General features: G+C 33.5%; 2 protein-coding genes and 1 non-coding gene across 8 annotated transcripts in view; all 3 read right to left on the reverse strand.

Moving 5' to 3' along the window:
* The window catches only part of LOC120261036 (DNA repair protein RadA), a 94,626-nt gene that overhangs the window by 6,584 nt on the left and 65,957 nt on the right, over nt 1-22,085 (reverse strand). The gene's annotated exons all lie outside the window — the stretch shown is intronic.
* On the reverse strand, nt 13,877-13,949 carry TRNAK-CUU. The gene has a single exon. It is a non-coding gene; the product is annotated as a tRNA-Lys (tRNA).
* On the reverse strand, nt 14,828-20,900 carry LOC120261040 (uncharacterized protein At3g49140). Of its 6 annotated transcripts, none has more exons than XM_039268707.1 (13): nt 20,616-20,900; nt 20,246-20,355; nt 18,624-18,849; nt 18,211-18,313; nt 18,031-18,095; nt 17,818-17,934; nt 17,598-17,681; nt 16,674-16,836; nt 16,556-16,603; nt 16,364-16,470; nt 15,990-16,142; nt 15,393-15,488; nt 14,828-15,119 (listed from the first exon to the last, which is right to left on the reverse strand). In XM_039268707.1, exons 2-13 carry the CDS (start codon nt 20,320-20,322, stop codon nt 15,018-15,020), a joined length of 1,341 nt encoding a protein of 446 aa, XP_039124641.1. In that variant the 5' UTR covers nt 20,323-20,355; nt 20,616-20,900; the 3' UTR covers nt 14,828-15,017. The 6 variants fall into 6 exon arrangements, with proteins under 6 accessions (XP_039124641.1, XP_039124639.1, XP_039124640.1 ...); XM_039268705.1 differs by having other exon boundaries at nt 17,598-17,696; nt 18,624-18,843; nt 20,616-20,899; XM_039268706.1 differs by having other exon boundaries at nt 16,683-16,836; nt 17,598-17,696; nt 20,616-20,899.

Consider the following 22,085-nt stretch of genomic DNA (forward strand, 5'->3'; position numbering starts at 1 on the left):
CAATAGTAAAGTGAAAGATATACAAATCACATTCTCGAGTTAATAACACTAGTGGATCCTCTGCACTCATACAATGCAACTGATTAAGAGTAAACAAACAACTGACTCGGGATACAAATTGCCAAAGCACTTCGCCTCGCTATGACCAAAAACCACTAAAACACGGAAGAGAGGAGGGGTGAGTAACCATAGTCACTCGGTGAATGGGTTAGCACAAATCTAACGAATATCAAAACAAATCGGGGAAATTCCAATAAACACATTCTCTGATAACATAAATGAGCTGGAGCGTTCACATTTTGCAACATAATGAAAAATACGGGATATGAAACCTTGGTATTTAGAAACCAAAAACATAAATTCTCACGAGTATAGACAAAACATCAACATGTATAAAAACAAATGCTTGGATATAATTTCCCAAAATAAGTAGAAGAACCAACTTAAATAAATAAAATCCTCGATAATCACAAATCCTCAATTACGCATGATACATGTTCGAAAAAGCATTAAGATATCAAACATGTTATGTGAAAGATCACACTTGAATATACCAATTGCAAGAAAAATAGAATTTTCCTCAAATATTGAAATTTCATCTCGATCAAATAAACAATGGCCTAAAAACACTCTCTCAACTTTGCAGCAGTCACGACTAAGTTGAGAGCCGTCAAGAGTCTTCGCACCCCTTGGCGTTGGCCTACCGATCCCGTGTGGTGACCCGGGATCGATGTATCATCCGATCGAGGGCTCTACGCTCCCACTGATGCGGACAAATCAACACCCAGGTCCACAGCGCCACCTCTAAAAGGGCGGCCCGTTGGGACCCACTCTGCGATAGTCGGGAGCCTTAGCCGTCGTCACCATCAAACCAACATATAGGCGTAGCGATAATACAATCCGAATCACTCATGTCACAAGGTCCTTATTCGGGACAAAGCATTCACATATCGGGGAATAAACATTATTTCCACAAATCCAAAGCCAAAAGCATAGTAATGCATGTAAACTTTCAAAAAAAGTATTCCAATCCCGATGTGCTAATACATTCAAAAAACATTTTACGTCCAAATGCCAAGAATAACACAATAATATCGCGAAGCTACGAAGCATTACTTTGAGACAATAAAAACCGAGTCGATATTAAGCGCATTATAATATCCACAATCTAGAAGAACATGCCATTCGGAAATAAAAAAACCCTTTTGTTTTCATAACCATAAATATCAAAAGCATGCTTATACAAGTGAAAGGTTTTACAAACCATTTCTAAAAGTTGATGCCAACAGTGTAGAAAAGAAACATTAAGTTTTGAAATACAATAAAAGGCATCAAAACAAGCATAGCTTTTGTTCTAGTTAAACCTCAAGTTACTTAGGATCATTCTAGCTTTCTCTTTCTTCAGCTCACTAAGTTTTCCTCCAAATACAAGATTAATCCCCAAGGTCTAGTCTATCACAACCTCTAAATACTTTACAAAGTCATGAAAAATATGTTCATCTCATCACATATATTTTACACCTACCAATATACATTGATTAAATCCTACTTTACACATCATTAGGTATTTACTTTCACAAGCCTTTACTATTCGAGCCTCTCTTATACTCAACAATGTCTTAGATCCTTATCATGAGTGCCACTACCTCAACATTAATATTTACTTCATCTATAATAATTTCATTGTCAAAAATACTCACAAGTTGACTATCTCCTCTAAGGATGTATTAAATCAAACTATTATTAAAAAAATTCACGGGAATATTCGGGTCTTTGCAATTCAACACTTGTCACATATATAGCTCAAGCTATTCATCATCAACCTTCTAAATAAATTCCATTTAGAATAATAATCATAATCATTGGCATCCACCCGATATATATATATATATACATATGTATATCCGATATGATCAAACTACAATTAAGCACCCTACACTATGCTCACAAGAACAAACCTCATCAATTTGTGAGAATCCTACTACATAAGTGTAATTATGTCACCCATGGTTCTCGAGATATTACAAAAGAATATATTAGCATAAATCTCAGCGACTAGCCAAAAATCATATATAAGGGTTCCACAAGTTATTCCAATTCCAATATACTAGTGTAGTCATATACCTTAGCATTCAAGACTTCATCGAGGTTCCATGTACCATGTTTATCACATCATGCCTCAAAAACTTGAAATTATGCATCATTAGGGAGATTAAATCATCCATTGAACATACATAATCAATTTTACTTATAACCCATAAGCTCCATGAACTTGTTGTAATAATCGACAATTTCCATTCATCCACCAAGCATGTATATCCTCAAGTTCAATCTCAACTAGCATAAGTACAACATTAACAAGCTTTCTCATGATTTTTCAGAGAGTAAACCACAAGTCATTTTAAATAAACCATAGTCTCTAGTAGTCATCTACACTTTCTTTTCTCCTATAGCCGATTGATTTGAAAACATGATAAAAGCCATGGAAATCATTTCAGAAAAAAACAAATAAAAATATTTTTCGATACTCAATTAGAATTGTGCACTCAACATAACCCACTCACGAGAACATGTTGCCTCGCGTGGAGCCAGCACTGCCCGATTAGCGGTTTCCTTCCCCTTGGAGGATGCTTCGCCACCTAGATACAAGCGAGGGAATCCAAATACTAATGAACACAAGAATGATCGCTAAAAAGAAAAATGCATGCAAATGCATTTATACATGTCTAATCTGAAACCTTAGGGTTTTAGGGCAAAAACATTGTCATTTTGGACCCAAAGCGACCTCGAGAATGAAGTAAACCTAGTTCCAATAAGTTCAATGAATGAAAAGCTTCAATTTGGATCAAAGAAATACAATAAAAAGGCCAAAGTTTTTCCGATTGCTTCTGATAACATCGGGGAATGCTACGATAAAACCCGAACCTTACAAAATGGTTTTCTCTCATTTTACAACATCAAAGCGATGAAATTTTTGACACAATTCTCATGAATAACAATTGACAACATCAAGGGCTTCATTTTAAGCCCAAAAAAACTTCCACAAATCATGAAAAAAATCTAGGGGTTTTGGTCTAGGTTTTATAAATAATGAATACAATGAAAAATACTGGAAGAAATACATACTAAAAAACTCGGATAAAGGCTCTTACCTTACTCAAGAGGATGTGGGGAGTAAATTTTTTTGGTGTTGGTTCGCGGGAATTGGTCGCTGGGAAATAGTTAGGGATTTTTAAGGGTTCGGCCGGCATGGAGAAGCAAAGAAGGAGAAGGAAAGAAGAAGGAAGAGAAGAATTTGGATATTAATTCTCGGGTTGCTACGATGTCGGGTTGCTACGAGTACACTTCAGCGATCTTGAGGCTGCTACGATGTCGAGTGCTACGAGTGTCGAGACGAGAATCAATAGTGTTGAGGCTGCAAAAACTACGAGGAGCAGGCTAGTTTAACTACGATAATGGGTTGCTACAATGTTTTTTTATTCTTTTCTAAATTACTCTATTGCCCTCTAACACAAGAATGGAAACAAAATCCAAATGACCGAATTGCCCCTATTTATGGCGGAATTTTTACGCACATAATCAAGCTGTGCAATCCGAGTAAAAATCTATTAATGCAAAATGACCATTTTACCCTAATGCATTCACAAAAAAATAAGAGAAAAATCCTAGGTCCAAATTTGAATTTGGGTACAACACTCTACCCTCCTTAAAGAAATTTAGTCCTCGAAATTTCCAAGAGATCTCGACTCGGATAAGCGAGAGCAAGCTGTCCCAAGGCGCATAGCGAGGCATTGTCGTTTGGCAACATCAAGCTGAATAGATCGCCCAAACAATACTTAAACCAAGTTTCGACATGCGTCATGCTATATGCTTGACTCTAAGCTGGATCCACTAGCGACTACTAAGAGACAATCGAAGACAAGAATAAAAACATGACTATCGAGTATAACCAATAGCTCGATACCAATAAAATTGTCGCGTCCCGAGCCAGCGGGCCCGCCGCGTGACAACCGCCGCTGACGATCGAGGGAGGGACACACACCACTCAACCCTCGAGTCGTCGCGAGGCTCACGAAACTCACCGCTAAACAACACCCCTGATAATAAAGGTACCAAAAACAAAACTTTCACTCGAAAAAAATCAATAGTAAAGTGAAAGATATACAAATCACATTCTAGAGTTAATAACACTAGTGGATCCACTGCACTCATACAATGCAACACTGATTAAGAGTAAACAAACAACTGACTCGGGATACAAATTGCCAAGCACTTCGCCTCGCTATGACGACCAAAAACCACTAAAACACCGGAAGAGAGGAGGGGTGAGTAACCATAGTCACTCGGTGAATGGGTTAGCACAAATCTAACAGAATATCAAAAACAAATCGAGGAAATTCAATAAACACATTCTCTGATAACATAAATGAGTGGAGCGTTCACATTTGCAACATAATGAAAATACGAGGATATGAAACCTTGGTATTTAGAAACCAAAACATAAATTCTCACGAGTATAGACAAAAACATCAACATGTATAAAAAACAAATGCTTGGATATAATTTCCCAAAAATAAGTAGAAGAACCAACTTAAATAAATAAAATCCTCGATAATCACAAATCCTCAATTACGCATGATACATGTTCGAAAAAGCATTAAGATATCAAACATGTTATGTGAAAGATCACACTTGAATATACCAATTGCAAGAAAAATAGAATTTTTCCTCAAATATTGAAATTTCATCTCGATCGAATAAACAATGGCCTAAAAAAACACTCTCTCTAACTTTAGCGCAGTCACGACTAAGTTGAGAGCCCGTCAAGATCTTCGCACCCTGAGCGTTGGCCCCCGATCCCGTGTGGTGACCCGGGATCGATGTATCATCGATCGGGGCTCTACGCTCCCACTGATGCGGACAAATCAACACCAGTCCCAGCGCCACCTCTAAAGGGCTGGCCCGTTGGGACCCACTCTGCGATGAGTCGGGGCCTTAGCCCGCCGTCGCCATCAAACCAACATATAGTCTGTAGCAATAATACAATCCCGAATCACTCATGTCACGAGGTCCTTATTCGGGACAAGCATTCACATATCGGGAATAAACATTATTTCCACAAATCCAAAGCCAAAGCATAGTAATGCATGTAAACTTTCAAAAAAGTATTCCAATCCCGATGTGCCAATACATTCAAAAACATTTTACGTCCAAATGCCAAGAATAACACAATAATATGCGAAGCTACGAAGCATTACTTTTGAGACAATAAAAACCAGTCGATATTAAAGCGCATTATAATATCCACAATCTAGAAGAACATGCCATTCGGAAATAAAAAAACCCTTTTTGTTTTTCATAACCATAAATATCAAAAAGCATGCTTATACAAGTGAAAGGTTTTACAAACCATTTCTAAAAAGTTGATGCCAACGATTGTAGAAAAAGAAACATTAAGTTTTTGAAATACAATAAAAGGCATCAAAACAAGCATAACTTTTGTTCTAGATTAAACCTCAAGTTACTTAGGGATCATTCTAGCTTTCTCTTTCTTGACTCACTAAGTTTTCCTCCAAATACAAGATTAATCCCCAAGGTCTAGTCTATCACAACCTCTAAATACTTTTACAAGTCATGAAAAAATATGTTCATCTCATCACATATATTTACACCTACCAATATACATTGATTAAATCCTACTTTACACATCATTAGGTATTTACTTTCACAAGCCTTTACTATTCGAGCCTCTCTTATACTCAACAATGTCTTAGATCCTTATCATAGTGCCACTACCTCAACATTAATATTTACTTCATCTATAATAATTTCATTGTCAAAATACTCACAAGTTGACTATCTCCTCTAAGGATGTATTAAATCAAACTATTATTAAAAAATTCACGGGGAATATTCGGTCTTTTGCAATTCAACACTTGTCACATATATAGCTCAAGCTATTCATCATCAACCTTCTAAATAAATTCCATTTAGAATAATAATCATAATCATTGGCATCCACCCGATATATATATATATATACATATGTATATCCCGATATGATCAAACTACAATTAAGCACCCTACACTATGCTCACAAGAACAAACCTCATCAATTTGTGAGAATCCTACTACATAAGTGTAATTATGTCACCCATGGTTCTCGGATATTACAAAAGAATATATTAGCATAAATCTCATCGACTAGCCAAAAATCATATATAGGGTTCCACAAGTTATTCCAATTCCAATATACTAGTGTAGTCATATACCTTAGCATTCAAGACTTCATCGGGTTCCATGTACCATGTTTATCACATCATGCCTCAAAACTTCGAAATTATGCATCATTAGGGAAATTAAATCATCCATTGAACATACATAATCAATTTTACTTATAACCCATAAGCTCCATGAACTTGTTGTAATAATCGACAATTTCCATTCATCCACCAAGCATGTATATCCTCAAGTTCAATCTCAACTAACGCTAAGTACAACATTAACAAGCTTTCTCATGATTTTTTTCGGAGAGTAAACCACAAGTCATTTTAAATAAACCATAGTCTCTAGTAGTCATCTACACTTTCTTTTTCTCCTATAGCCGAGTGATTTGAAAACATGATAAAAGCCATGGAAATCATTTCGGAAAAAAACAAATAAAATATTTTTCGATACTCAATTAGAATTGTGCACTCAACATAACCCACTCACGAGAACATGTTGCCTCGCGTGGAGGCCAGCTACTGCGATCAGCGGTTTCCTTCCCTTGGAGGATGCTTCGCCACCTAGATACTAGCGAGGGAATCCAAATACTAATGAACACAAGAATGATCGCTAAAAAGAAAAATGCATGCAAATGCATTTATACATGTCTAATCTGAAACCTTAGGGTTTTAGGGCAAAAACATTGTCATTTTTGGACCCAAAGCGACCTCGGAATGAAGTAAACCTAGTTCCAATAAGTTCAATGAATGAAAAGCTTCAATTTGGATCAAAGAAATACAATAAAAGGCCAAAGTTTTTCGGTGCTACAGTAACGTCGGGAATGCTACAGTAAAACCCGAACCTTACAAATGGTTTTCTCTCATTTTACAACATCAAACGATGAAATTTTTGACACAATTCTCATGAATAACAATTGACAACATCAAGGGGCTTCATTTTAAGCCCAAAAAAACTTCCACAAATCATGAAAAAAATCTAGGGTTTTGGTCTAGGGTTTATAAATAATGAATACAATGAAAATACTGGAAGAAATACATACTAAAAAAACTCGGATAAAGGCTCTTACCTTACTCAAGAGGATGTGGGGAGTAAATTTTTGGTGTTGGTTCGCGGGAATTGAGTCGCGGAAATAGTTAGGGATTAAGGGTTCGGCCGGCATGGAGAAGCAAAGAAGGAGAAGGAAAGAAGAAGGAAGAGAAGAATTTGGATATTAATTCTCGGGTTGCTACGATTGTCGGGTTGCTACGATGACACTTCAGCGATCTTTGAGGTCACTACAGATGTCGAGTGCTACTGATGTCGAGACAGAATCAATAGTGTTGGGCTGCAAAACTACAGGAACAGGCTAGTTTAACTACAGTAATGGGTTGCTACAATGTTTTTATTCTTTTTCTAAATTACTCTATTGCCCTCTAACACAAGAATGGAAACAAAATCCAAAATGACCGAATTGCCCCCTATTTATGGCGGAATTTTTCGCACATAATCAACTGTGCAATCCAGTAAAAATCTATTAATGCAAAATGACCATTTTACCCTAATGCATTCACAAAAATAAGAGAAAATCCTAGGTCCAAATTTGGACTGGGTACAACACTAAGATATTTAGAGCTTGGTACTGTAGCAGCAATGTAGCTCCAATAGAACTTGCTTGTTTCCTTGCTTCTTTAGTTTAGAGTGAAACTCAGACCCTTAGAAAGCCATTGGAAACCATGAAACCCAGTTTTGAGCCAACCCTAGGCTAGTTAGGGTTGTGTTGCTTAGTAACCTAGGGTTTCATTCTTGTCTTCTTTTATTTAATTCTTGTTTGCTGCTTGTGCGGGTGTGTACGTGCTTGATTTGAGATTAACTCATAGTTTTATCGTATTTAAATTGATATGTTGATCGATTCGGAAGGATTTCCTTACTTTTGATTTACATTAGAAAACTCTTGATGTCTAGTGAAAATATTCATGTTTATTGATCGATTTGAAAATGGGTTTTTGTACTATTAAATTATATATGAAACCTTTGATGTTTGGGTGAATGAGTTTACGATTACATGGGTATTTTGGAGTTGAAATGATTTATGAGCACTAGTTTATTTAAAAATACTTCTAGCATTGATACTTTTGAAAATTGGATTACATTTCTTATATTTAACTGTTGTCCTAGTTATGGACCCTATGTTGAGATGTACGTGTATGGATTGATTTTAATGGTGATTAGAATTTAAGGCTAACCTTCAGCAGGGGGAACACTCATGACTTGCCTATAGAGGGGGTGTGAGGGGTTCCATTGATGTTCTCTCTTTCGAGAGCCGCATAGAATCCTTGAAGAGGTATTTCACCGAGAAACTTGATATCACCACACGGGATCTCGGTGGGGATCTCGGTGGGCCAACATCAACACTATAAAGACCTCGATGGCTCTATACTTAGTCGCGACGGCGGTTGATGTCAGAGAAGTTAATTTTTAGCCTATTGGGTTTAAAGAATGTTATTATGTATCGGTTTCTTCAAAATCCTGATTTCTTGGATTAAATACTTGAATCGTGAATAGGTTGTTTTGTCTTTTTAAAATATCTGAGATATGCTAATTTACATGTTGGAAATCATGTTTCATGAAAAAGAAACCTTTGAGTTGTGTAATCCATTTACACATTTTGGAAAGAGTGGTTTATTGTCGAGTTGCAATGAAATTTGTTTAACACTTTTAAAACTCATATTATGTTATTCTTGAATTTTGAATGTTGAGATTCTCAGTTGAGCAAAAGCGTTTCTTATATGCTATTCATGGTTTATGTATACTTATATATGTTGACTCATATAAGCTAAAATATCCTAATCTATATTTATTATTGCAAAAGTTTGGTTTAACTGATTTTATCAATTATTTTGTATATATTCTTTTAGAATTGTGCTAACACATTCACTCACTGAGTGATCTTGGTTATTTACTCTCTCGCTCTTCCTTCCAGGTCTGATTCTAGTGATGTTGCGCCTAGGTGAAGTACCGGGCATACCATTGCTTGTCTTTCTTCAGTTTTATTCTTATATATATTTATTGTTGAGCATGAACTCATTGTATCAGGGTTATGGATCCACTAGTGTGTTTGTTTTTCCATGTATAGTAATTGTGTGGCTTGTATGTTGTCTACTTTTATTGAAAGCTTTTTATATTGGTGTCCAGCATATTTTTTTTAATTCCACTGTCAGGCTTTGTTGATGTTTCTTCCTCTATGCTATCTCTATGTTCTTTGTATTATTTTCTTTCTTTGAATTTGTAAATCAAATCAAGTACTGTTGTATTCCAGGCTTTATTAGGTTTGCGGTGACTCGAGAGTTGAGTGGTGTGGGTATCCCTCCTCAGATTATCGCGGTGGTTGTCGTATACGGGGCCGCAAATCAAGGTGTGAAACTAATCATATCTAATCATGCAATATTGACAATACTACACCTTAATACATATACACTTCAAGATGGCAATTAAGTAAATATTAAAACTTAATATGCATATATATATATATGTATTTTTTTAGGGACACGCTACAATAATTGTTAGATATAAATCTAATGGTCACTATCTATTTATGTACAGTTTTTAACGATACTTAACAATACCTAATAATGTTAAAATACAATAATTCTTCACACAACTCCTATAAATAATAACAATTAAATCATGATTTAATGATTATTATTAAATATTCTCACAATAACTAACAGTAATTATGTATATTATTTTTATAAATAATAACCGTTAAATCTTAATGATTGTCATCAAACATTTTCAATTTTTAAAAAGTCAAGGATGTCCTTAAAAAATTTTATTGTATAAGACAAACATTCTCAGCTTTTGAAAAGCTAAAGATGTCATTAAAAACTTTATTTTTTATGTATATGAGAGAGAGAGAGAGATGATATAAATGGATTGATAGAGCAAACCAAACATGGCGGTGAGTCAAAGAGAAGTTTAGGTTTGTGGCAAACATGCAAGAGCTTTTGTGGGCCTTTGTATATATAAATCAAATAGTACATGTTGCAACATTATAATGAGCCCTAAACTTTTTCTAACTTGAGGACTTTGCCTTAATTTATATGCATGCATGCTTCTCTTCACGTGGACTAATAAGTACCATTCCTTTGTTAGATAGATAGTTTTAAAGTAAAAGAAACAAAGAAAGAGATAGAGATAGAGAGAGAGAGAGAGAGAGAGAGAGAGAGTGGGAGAGAGAGAGGATCTATGGTTCTTTGCATTAATATCTGCTTCGCTACCCCAAAAAGGACCTTCTTGTACATATAAGACACTTAATTGCCATGTTTTTTTTTTTAATGTATATTTGCTTTAGATATAACATCTTGAAGTTTTCATTCATGTATGCATGCATGCATATATAAATATAGTACATTGAGCATGCAATTTAAAATAAAAACAATGAGATAATTGTGGGATTTAGTAAATGATAATTAATTAAATGATGAATTATAAGTGAAAATCATGTTAATGTCAATGTTGTAAATATAGAGAAATCATAAGGGTGAAATTGGAATATAAAGGAGGAGGTCATGAGACACTTCTATTATTAATAAGGGGAGTATGTTTTGTTTGTAATACAAGATATATATAAATATATACATATATGCAATAATTGTTTGTTAAAATTGAGGATATGCATGCATTAAAACCCTAACACAATTGCGTGGTTGTGAACGGTTCCATTAACTCAATGCTTATATTCAAGAAGAAATTAAAGGTTTAGTGGAAAAGGACTGTATTAAAGATGGCTATGGAAAAAGGTGGTGGAGGTGTTGGCCTCTTGAACCATTATTGAGGATGAGTCTCTCATGCACTTAATTCATGCTCATCTCTCTTTCTCTCCTTCTTAATTTGTTCCTCTAATTACTCTTACATATATATATATATATATATTATATACATATAACATCATTCTTAATTATCTTGGAATTTTCTTCATTTATGATTTGACATCTTGTTTTGATCAACTTGATCAATGCATTGTTTGTTTTATTAAAAAATGCATGTAATTTGTATTATATATTTGACGAATGATATTTGGAGATATACCAACTTTGAAGTTTTCATTTGTTTTGTTCTAGAATTAGATGAAAAAAAAACTTAATTTCATTGTCTATGAATGATTAACTTCTCTAATTGAAAGTGCACTTAATAAAAGTCTCATAATAAATTAAGAGAAATTTAGTATGATTTGAATTCACTTATTTATTGTTGATTGATATTTCTAAATGATTAACTAGTATGACATCAAAAGATTTATATTAGTTTTTATGTATGAACTAATCATCAATGACTAATATCAATTCAATTAGGGAATAAACTTAATCGAAATTAATCCAAAACTCTAAGAAAAGGAAAAAAAAAAATCACCACTTTTTTAAAGATGTAATACTATTAACTCAAGAAGATTTATGATTTTAAAATGTTCTCTAAAAAGAGAGTTTCAATGTTAGAATATTCTAACGGCTAGGGCAATACTACAAGGACTCTAACTCTTGAATAATCTTGTTATTTAAAATATTTTTATAAATACTTGGAAAGAACTATTATTTAGATTAGGATTTATTACATAAATGAGTTTCTCATTATCTTAATTAAACCTGTTTTATAATACCAATTTAATTTATATACCAATATACATGTATTCTTTTACATATTAGAAAAATATAATTTGAGTTAGTTTAGCACATAGATTTCTCATGTAAGTATATCATATTGATATTAAAAATTATTTTAAAGGACAACTTAGCTAGGTCGGCTCATGTAGATCTAAAAAGATCCATCCACAGGCCTAAATGGAAAGATTGCCCAAGAAAAAGAAATCATTCATGAGATGAGATATCATGTGTGTATATGTATATACATAAAACTAATAAAAAAATAGATATATTAAAAAAAAATTATCTCAAAATAAAATTAGCATTATAAACTAATATATTTTTGTCTATATATTCTTAAGCAATTCCCATTTTAAATGTGTCTCACCGACTCTACTAAAAAGTGTTTGTATTAAAAAAGAAAATAAAAAACCGATGATTAAAAAAAAAAAAAGTTTATACATAATAAAAAATGTGTTTTGCATTATTAAATAATAATAATTAATGCACTTTTGTTAAATATATATGTGAAACCCTAGATCTAATGCACAAGTGGGGTATATAGTTCTCTCAAGTTGGCTTTATTAATTTAGAGCCCTTGTTAGTTAGTCTAAAGGTTTCAAAGAAGAGAAGTAGGACATTGCCTTCCAACCATAAAGATGGTCACATTCTATGCAATAAAGCCAACCATGGACCATGAAAATTTCTTGTTTGATTTAGAGAAAACTAAAAGCACACACATTTGATTAACTTCAAAATAATTAGATCTGAAAAATATCTTCATTGTTCTCACTTTAAATTATTTTATTTTTTTCGCCCTTCATTAGACACTCAAGTTGATGATCAAATGCATCATATGAAAAATGAGAGACTCATTCCAAACTCAAAAGAAAGCAATGGCTTTAGACAAAGAAATCAATTAAACATATAGCTTTTGTAGAATCTCAATGCTCATTCTAACAACCATTTCTAGATTGTTTGCTAGACTTTTTATTTTTCTTTTTTCTTTTTGTCAAACACAAGATAGTGACCACTTAAATAATAACTTAGTTGAAATCTTTAATCCACCATTAAGTTAATTTATTACTTTTTATCACTTTATTAGAGCCTATATATATGTGTGTATATAAAAAATTTGAGTATTAATGGAATGTAGTCATCTCTTTTCAAAAGATATGGAAAGTGAATGAGCATCATGAGATCACTGTAAAAAACATGAAGAAGAAGCAATATTATAGGTACATATGTCTATATTATATATATATATATAGAGGACCCATCATCTAGAGAAGTCCCTAGATTTCAAATCTAGGGATGTCCATAATAACCATCGGATGATAATCTGACAGCTCTTATCATTATGAACAGTAGAAACCGTGTTGTTGTATAATGATCATGAACATAAAAAGATGTACAGTGTTTATATAAATAATCAACCATCGGATGATGATCCAACGGCTTAGATTTAAAACATCCATAAATTTCAAATCTAAACCTAAATGATATTTTTCTATATATATATATATATATATTATTTTAAGAGAGGGATAACTTTAATGGTTTGGTGATGAGATGAAAGAAGGGCATGTTCAGTTTGCACTAAAAATTTCTCACAAAGTATATAATACTCTTGCATGCACTTGGAAAAACTTTATTAAAGTTTAAACTAAGCTTTTTAACTATATATGTTTAGCATGGCATAATGGCCACTAAGTGTACCCGTTGTATGGGCAAACCACCTAAGTTTAGTTCTTAATTGTCACGTGAACTAAAATAACACTAGTTGTTAATTTATAAAAAAAAAACCTACTAAATTATTATTATTATTATTATGCAAGCAAAATTTCTTATTTCATAATAATAAAAATGTTAATAAAATATAAATTTTAAAAAATTAAAAAAGAAACGCCCACCGTGGGGCTCGATTAATTTTAAAAAAACCTACTAAATTATTATTATGCAAGCAAAATTTCTTATTTCATAATAATAAAAATGTTAATAAAATATAAATTTTTAAAAATTAAAAAAAGAAACGCCCACCGTGGGGCTCGAACCCACGACCACAAGGTTAAGAGCCTTGCGCTCTACCAACTGAGCTAGACGGGCTTTTGTTAATTTGAAATTCATAAAATGAATAAGATTATATAACTATATATTTTAATATCAAACTCTACGTGAAGAATATTTATAATAAGCCTTCTTTGGGGAGAAAGGTGTTTTGTTTGAAATAATTTTATTAGTTTTTCTTTTTACTGGGAACAAGAGTTAATATCTTTGTACCAGATTATGAAATTGAGGCCAATAAATTAAATACAATAAATTCATGTTACATGGTATTACATCAATGCACGGCATTTGTGCATTATTCCTTGATTTCATTTATTTGATATTTGTAGGATGTTCCAATAAATCCTACTATGCCTCCTCCATTACCATTAAAAAAAATAAAAACATATTTATAAGGAAAAATTAATTCGGCCCTGCCTATAACAAAAGATTTCCATTTCATTCTTCTCCCAAAACCGAAAGTAGAGCGTTTGCTTGAACCCATGACAATCCCATGTTTCAAAAAATTAAATTAGTAAGAGATAATCCGAGAGACATAGATCAAAGTTTGCATATACATGCAAATACAAGGTTAAAACTAGAAGGATATTTTTCTGTAATTCAGCAACATACAGGATACATATACAAGCAAAATAAATAAATAAATAAGCACTTCCATTGAAACCAACATATTCTCATTCAACAAGAGTTGAGATAATCAACATTTTTGTCCTCAACAGTACAACAAGAGTAACTTATTGGAATGCACCATAAGAATTAAAACTGATGAACTCTTTCTTCAATATCATCCAAATGATCAATCAGATAGTTATCTTCAATCAGCATGTATCAGTAGTAAGCCAGAAACAGAGGCCTGATGCATAACTCAAGCAATATACTAGTTAAAATTTCGCACAAGCTCCACATGGAATCTTGCCTGCTGAAAAACCTAAAATATGGATTTACTGATTTACTCTTTATGGTCAGTGATATCTCACATGCAAACACAAATTTGCAGGAAGATAGCATGAAAGAAATAGGGACAAAAAAGAGAGCAGAGAAAAACTGTTGTATAACTTATTCCAAAAAAAACAAGAGAACTTTGTTACAGGTGAAAGTGAGAAGCATTTAGTCCCTGACACCGTCGGTAGAGGTTTTTGAGTTTCTACGGTGATAACGAGGGAAAAGCATACGCTTGATCTTTTTTTCTGCGGCACTTTGAGACAGAGCCTACAGTGAAGAAAAGAATTTAATAAAAGTATTTGCTAGATTGATCACACTAGAAATTGATGAAGTAACCAAAATGCAATCAGTTAATGAAACCAACAAACTCATGATTACATATTGATATAAAACAAGCAATTGGCAACCAAATATTCTCCATCAAATGGCCTCTACAAGAAAATTTTTAAGAATTTTTAAGTCACAGGCCAAATTCCAAATAATCATTGTTGTGCTATCTAAAGAAAAGTTGTGAGGAAAAAACATTGAGATAATTCTTACTCGAGCGTTAAATGAAAAACGGAGTGTTTGCGCCTCCAACCCAGAGAAGACTCTTACATCCATGCCAAGACTATCTACACCAATCAAGTTTGCTCTCTACATCAAAGAACCAAAAAAATAAATAAATGCATAAAAATAAAGTAAAATAAAATAAATAAAAAGCAAAAAGGCAAGTAAATCAATCTACTGATGTCACTCTACCAATAAAGAAGAATCATTCAAATATAAGTGCACCCATATATTGTATTAAAAAATACAATGTAAAGACAAACAGGTACAAACATTTAAGTAAAATAACCAGTTAAATGATGTAAAAGCCTTCAGTGTTCTCAGCCTTGGAAAACCACAAAGTCTGTGTATCTCATGTATTGCTCTCAAATAGGAAATAATAAGGCTTTCTGAGAGATACATAAACAGAAGACAGTACCCTAGCTAATAAATTTATAGTTATAATCTTAAAAGTACACACATGAAACTGTAGCTGACATTCACACAAAGGAAACCATGCATTCAGTTTCTAGCTATCATTCAGGTCAGGGTACCGGAAAACTTATTCATATCCATATACTGATTGGCATCGTTCAACAAGGAACCTACCTCAACAATAAGGCCCTTTTTCTTGCGGCAAAGAGCTTTAAGTGCAATGCTTCCCTGCACTCCATACTCACTAAACCTGTCTATAATCGCTGGGGCAGAATGCGCAAGAACATCAGGTTCAGCATCTAGAAAATCTTGCAAATCAATCATGGTCTGCATTGCATCCATAGAGAAAAAGGATGGATATCAATATATAAACTCATAATGTTTTTCTGCCATCGTAGTGAGTATTTTAATTTCAACAGCATTTAGGGGCAGAATACTGCAGAATTGAGTTCACCCATGCATGTATATCCCCACACAAAAAGGTGGAGAATAATAACTACCTTTAAATGTTTGTCTTATTCAATGTTCGAGAAGTTTAAAGTTCTTACCTGATCACCATATACAGAAATTAGCTCCATTGTCATTATCTCTAATTTGTAGATCGTGGAACTCATGCTGCTTTCACTTTTGGTGCGGAAGTCGAATATTTCATCATCTAAACATTACACTGGAACAATTATTTATGTATTGGTGTAAGTTTTATTTACGGATGCTAAGTAAGTGCTGAAATCAGTGATCACCATTTAAATCATAAGCTCCCGATAATAGTTCTTCATTTTCAGTTTCATCTGTGTGAGTTCAATACTTAGTTCAAGACGCATTATCTATTAGCAGCAAACAAGCAGATTAATTACAGACCTGAAGTACCTCTGTAGTCAGACACATAGTCTTCACTGTCATCATGATGGAATAATCTTCTTATACAGGATTCTTCATCAAAGAAAGCAGGCCTCAGGTACCCCACAATTGAAACACCGTTTGATGGCCAATCCATCTTCTTTTCATAATTTGTTTGAACAACCTGCAAAATAAAGAAAAGTTTTCTAGTTTATAAGTCAACATACAGGAAGTCTAAAAGAATAGCATGATCTAATTAATGAAGCCATTGTTTGGCATCATTAGAAGTCTGGATCACATGGATAATGATTATATTATAACAGTGAAATCTCCAAAAATGTGGAGGTCAATGCTGCTTTCCACATTTCTTCATGCTCCAAAAAAGGATGAATTGCCTTTTCTGTAACTAAAGTTAATGAATGATAGAATATCAAACTAAGCCAGTGTTTATCATTTCATTGGTCTTCACAGGTTAGATCTGCATATAATCTTTCTAGTCAAGTAAACCAATAATAATTAAGGCGGTCTCAGACAAGGTGATGTAATAACAGTCTTGACAGATGAGACAGGGAAATGAAAGAACCAGGCTGCCAACGCAACCCAATTCCCTTTTAAGTATAAGGATCCTGAAGACCATCTGAACAGCCACAGAAAGGGGTTTCCCCTTGTCCTATTGAAGGCAGTGGCATAGGCCCATTGCCTTTGGCGTTTGTCATGCAAAATTTTGTTCAATAACACCTAACACACATACATGATTAAAGAATAGCACAATATATTGGCTATCTATAACTACGCCATGGACTACTCACCTTTTGATATTGCTTGACCTACTGATGCAGATACTGTTACAAGAATTGTGTGAGAAAAGCAAAGACAATTCAGGCTGGGAAAACAAGCCTAATCTTTTATAAATCAAGTACAAAATGACACTTATTCAGTATTTACCTTTGCCATGCTTTTGGCAAAATACATAGGATGAATCTGACGGAAGGCTTCTGGCATCCCCCACTTTATGAGAAGATCAGGTATCTCCAAATCATCAACCTTAAATAGTTAGAAAATGCTCAAGAACAACAAAACTCTGGAATGCTGACAGACTTATGAATTCGCTTTTAAAATGCTCATTGCAATGAATAAAAATGAAATCAGATCAATAGTAACAAACCTCATCATCCTCATCATCATACAGAATATCAGTGCTACTGACTATATTGTCATCATACTCATCAGTTAACATTCTGCCTGTCAGATGCATTGGACTTTCCAACCCAATTAGAACTGTCTGAAACAAGAGTTAAAAGCAATAGTGAGCACACACAGCATATCCTTAATAAGTTGCAATGGGAACAGAAAGCAACCCTCTCAAAGGTTTTCTAACCACAGGGTTACTTGCACTATGATCTTCCAAGATGTTTTCATCCTCAAAGAACTCAAAAAACATATCTGAAAACAATGACAATTAATTGAGTAGATGATGTAACATCTATTTATAAAAATAAAAAGTATATATATATATTGCTCAAAGCAAAATACTGCAACATTATAAATGAATGTGTACCTCCATACTCATCAACAACATACTGATACTCAGCCCATGAGGCATGTCCATGTGGTTCATGGTGTACCCTTCCAGGAAAAACCAGCAATGCTTTGTTTTTACCCTAAATAGTTCAAGCATTGTGAGTTTGGGAAAGAAGTACTGAAGAATCACCACTCATGCAACTAAAGGACTAACTGTTGCATGACCATTATAAAAGATATGACAATTCTTTGATACTGAAAAACATAATTTCCACTCTCATACATAGGATGGTTGCAGAAAAGAAGATAACCAGCAATAATTTAAAAGGGAAAAAACTTATTAATACCAATTCAAACTAATACATAGTTCAAAACAGAAAGTTAGATTCCAAATATTGAATAGGTGTAATGCATATGATCTGTTATGGCCGCCTTCAAGATAAGGATTACCTCAACTGTTGTTCTGGCTATTTCTGCATCACTGAGTAGCCTATCCCTGTCTTTTGCACGGTCTTTCAGTTCTTCAAGAGGATGGTAACCCCGGTTTTCTGCATACTTGGGTGAATCAGGTACTGAGTCAGAGTAATCAGCAGCAACACGAGCTTTTGATAAGATCTGATCATGAGCATTTGGCATAGAATAAGAATGCGAAGCTCCGAACAAAGGACCCCTGCATCTAAATTTTAAAAAATACTTGTCATACTCAACAGAATTATACCTAAAATAGGAAGATAAGCACTTTAAAAGTTTGAGCACATTTGGCAGTTGAGGCATTGCATGCGAATGAAAGAAAGAGAAGTTCAGCAAATTGAAAACTATGAAAACCCTAGTAACTTAGGGGGTGTTTAATTTACAGGAGTAAAATGAAGTGATAGAAACGGTGAAGTCGCACTTCCATGGAACTCCCACTTTCAATTGAAAACACGGCTTTTAAATATTTGGTAAATTAAGGAGGTGAAGACATAAAAGTGAGACTTAAAAAACTTTTCAGTGTGTGGATGATGAAAGTAAAGTAGGATTGATCATGACCAAATTTGTTTGTAATTTTATAACAAAATCTACGTATATGAAAAATATTTGGGAAAATTGCATATATATTCCAACAAATAATATAATTGTGTATATCCTATAAATTTCATTTTTTTTTATATAGTAATATTAGTAAAATTATTTTTGTAGTATCTGAAATTGAAGAATTTAAAATATCAATCTCTTCTCATTCTTTTTTTCACTTCTATCAGTGTTTGCTTATTTCTCTTCTTGGTCACTCACTCCTCTTAAATCTATTCCAAATCCGATCCCAACTGCCATTGAGATAGTTGGCACAAAAGAAGAACCCATTAAAGAGGAGAAAAAAAAAAAAATCTCTTCACAAATAACTTAAAACAATAGAAAGAAAATAGAAAGTAATTTTTTACCTTTTCAAGATATATATATATATATATGTAAATGATATTTTCAATGAGATGATTATAAAAAAGGTTTGAATTTGTTTTGTGAAAGTCAAAACAAGGAACTTTTGAGAAGTCCTACTGCTGACTTCACAAACCACATTTGTTAAACAAACACCATGAAGTAATCCACTTCTAAATTTGGTGGTCTCATTATTGCGAAACAAACACACCCCATGTTCATCAATTAAGGGCGGTTAAAATTTTGAATTAGCTTGTCTAATGGCACTATGCTAGCAACAACAACATTGTTCAATTTCAAGAATGTTCATTTCCTAATCTTCAATTGCTTGGAAAATCTCAACCATATCAAAGAGTCAAATGCACGCATGGAAGCAAAACAATTGAGCTAATCCTTTTGTACTAATAGCATGGAGATCTTCCAATTCCTTGAATAGTCTTGCAAGTCGTAAGCTATCTTTCCTGATGTCAACTCCTAAAAATAGATTTGATGGAGAAGTTGCTTATAATGCCAAATCGCTACAGTCTTTTTCAGCAGGGCATATCTTAATAATCAGACTTTCACCTCATTCAATATTGCACAGATGGAATCATGACCTAATTCTAGTGCATAGCAACACAACAAACAAATCCAATATCAATAGAAAAATTCCATCTTACCCAATGCCACAATAATCAGAAACCCTCCGACCATCAAAAGGAGGTCTAATCCATTTAGCCGCTACACAGCTCGACATCGAACAACAAAACCCTTCTTCTCTCCCCCAAACCTAAACACAAGAAAAATCCAGCAAAAACAATCAAATCAAATACCTCCCTAACAATATCATATTGACATCTTTAAAAACCCAAAATAAAAAAAATCAAAACTACTTAAAAAAACCATTTTTAACCTCCAATCATCAACAAATCACCAATCTAGCACAAAATCAACAGATCAGAGGCAGAGATCAAGAAGAAGAAGCAAAGAATCGAACAAAAAATCATCTTTAAACCACATTCTCCACTTGGGATGGGCATAGGATTATACCGAGACAGGCGAGGCGGATCGTCAGAGAGAAACAGCAACAAAGATTGATAGATAGAGAAAGAGATGGAGATCAACGAAACAGTTACTCCTGATCGAACTGGAAGGCTGCCTGTGATCCTCCTTTCATTGTCTTCATCTCCATCTTCATCTCCAACCTCTCTCCAGCGCCGGAAAAGTACAAAACTTGGGCCACCGAACTCTCTCTTGGTCCCCTCCCTTCCTTCCCCTTCCTCTTTCCTGGGATTCGATCAGGTTCACAGAAAAGCACGCCGCACGTCCGCAGGACATTTCTCTATTTTTAAATTTTAAATTTAATTTAATTTAATTTAATTTAATTTATAAATATTTAATGCAAATAAAAAATAAAATAAAACTACACAAATTCAACTGAAAAAAATTATTATTATTTGGTTTGTTGATATCTTACGTTGAAGAAATAAGAATATTATGATGATAAATTCTTAAATATGAATTATAAGAGTTTTTTTAATGTTTGTGGCTAATATCATTAATTTTTTAAATTAGAAATATTTTGAAAAAATATATTTATATATATATATATGAGAAATAATAGACTTAAAAAAAATTAAGAGTGTTTTTGTAAAAATAATTCTAATTGTTATTACTGGAAAGTTGAGGGCTTATTGAGAGAGCTAGTCTATGTCTTTTTGGAAAATGGGCCCTAACATGGGTATTTTGGTAATTTTTTAAATGTAGATTTTTGGTGTTTTGAGGATGGAAAACGGGTCAATGAGCACAAATCACTAGCTTTCCTTGTGAGTCACGCCAATTTTTGGCCGAATTCTATCATCTTGGCTTTGAAAATAAGGATTTTGCCGTTTTAGGAAAGATTTGATTTGATTATATCTTTGGCTACAAATCTCGTATTTATTTGCCATTTTAGACATTAGCTTTATTTTGTTAAATATTTTTATTTTCCTATAAAATTGAAAACGTTGCTCTTTTTTTTGGCAAATTTTCGATTTGTCTCTTTTTTAGGATTATTTTACTGATTTTCTTTGGTTTATTTATTGTAAGTCCTTGGGCTAAGTTGAGCAATTGATTTTGATGAAATAAAAGTATTTTTTTTTCCTCTAAATCCCTAGGTATTCTTAGACTAAACAAGGTTTAAGTTTGTTACTTTGTTGTTGACTTGGGCATTCTCAAATTAAACAAGTCTTCAACCCTACCCCCGCTGCGTCAGTTGATACCAAAGCGAGGTTCGTCCTTGGAGGAGACATGGCACATAGGTGTAAGCACAACCTTCAAGACATCTATAAGCGCGTTCAAATGAATCAAATGGAGCAGAGATTGGTGCAATTAATAGATTAGAGATTTAAGGGCATGATGGATGTGATGACCCAAAGGATGACAACGATGATGAATAACCAAGTACCAAACGTTACCCAAACTAATTTTGGTTCTGGTGAGAAAGTAACTCAATACAGGAAAGGTCCTGCGGAGTACGAT

This window comes from Dioscorea cayenensis, chromosome 5, assembly GCF_009730915.1.
Source record: "Dioscorea cayenensis subsp. rotundata cultivar TDr96_F1 chromosome 5, TDr96_F1_v2_PseudoChromosome.rev07_lg8_w22 25.fasta, whole genome shotgun sequence".
NCBI classification, from domain to species: Eukaryota; Viridiplantae; Streptophyta; class Magnoliopsida; order Dioscoreales; family Dioscoreaceae; genus Dioscorea; species Dioscorea cayenensis.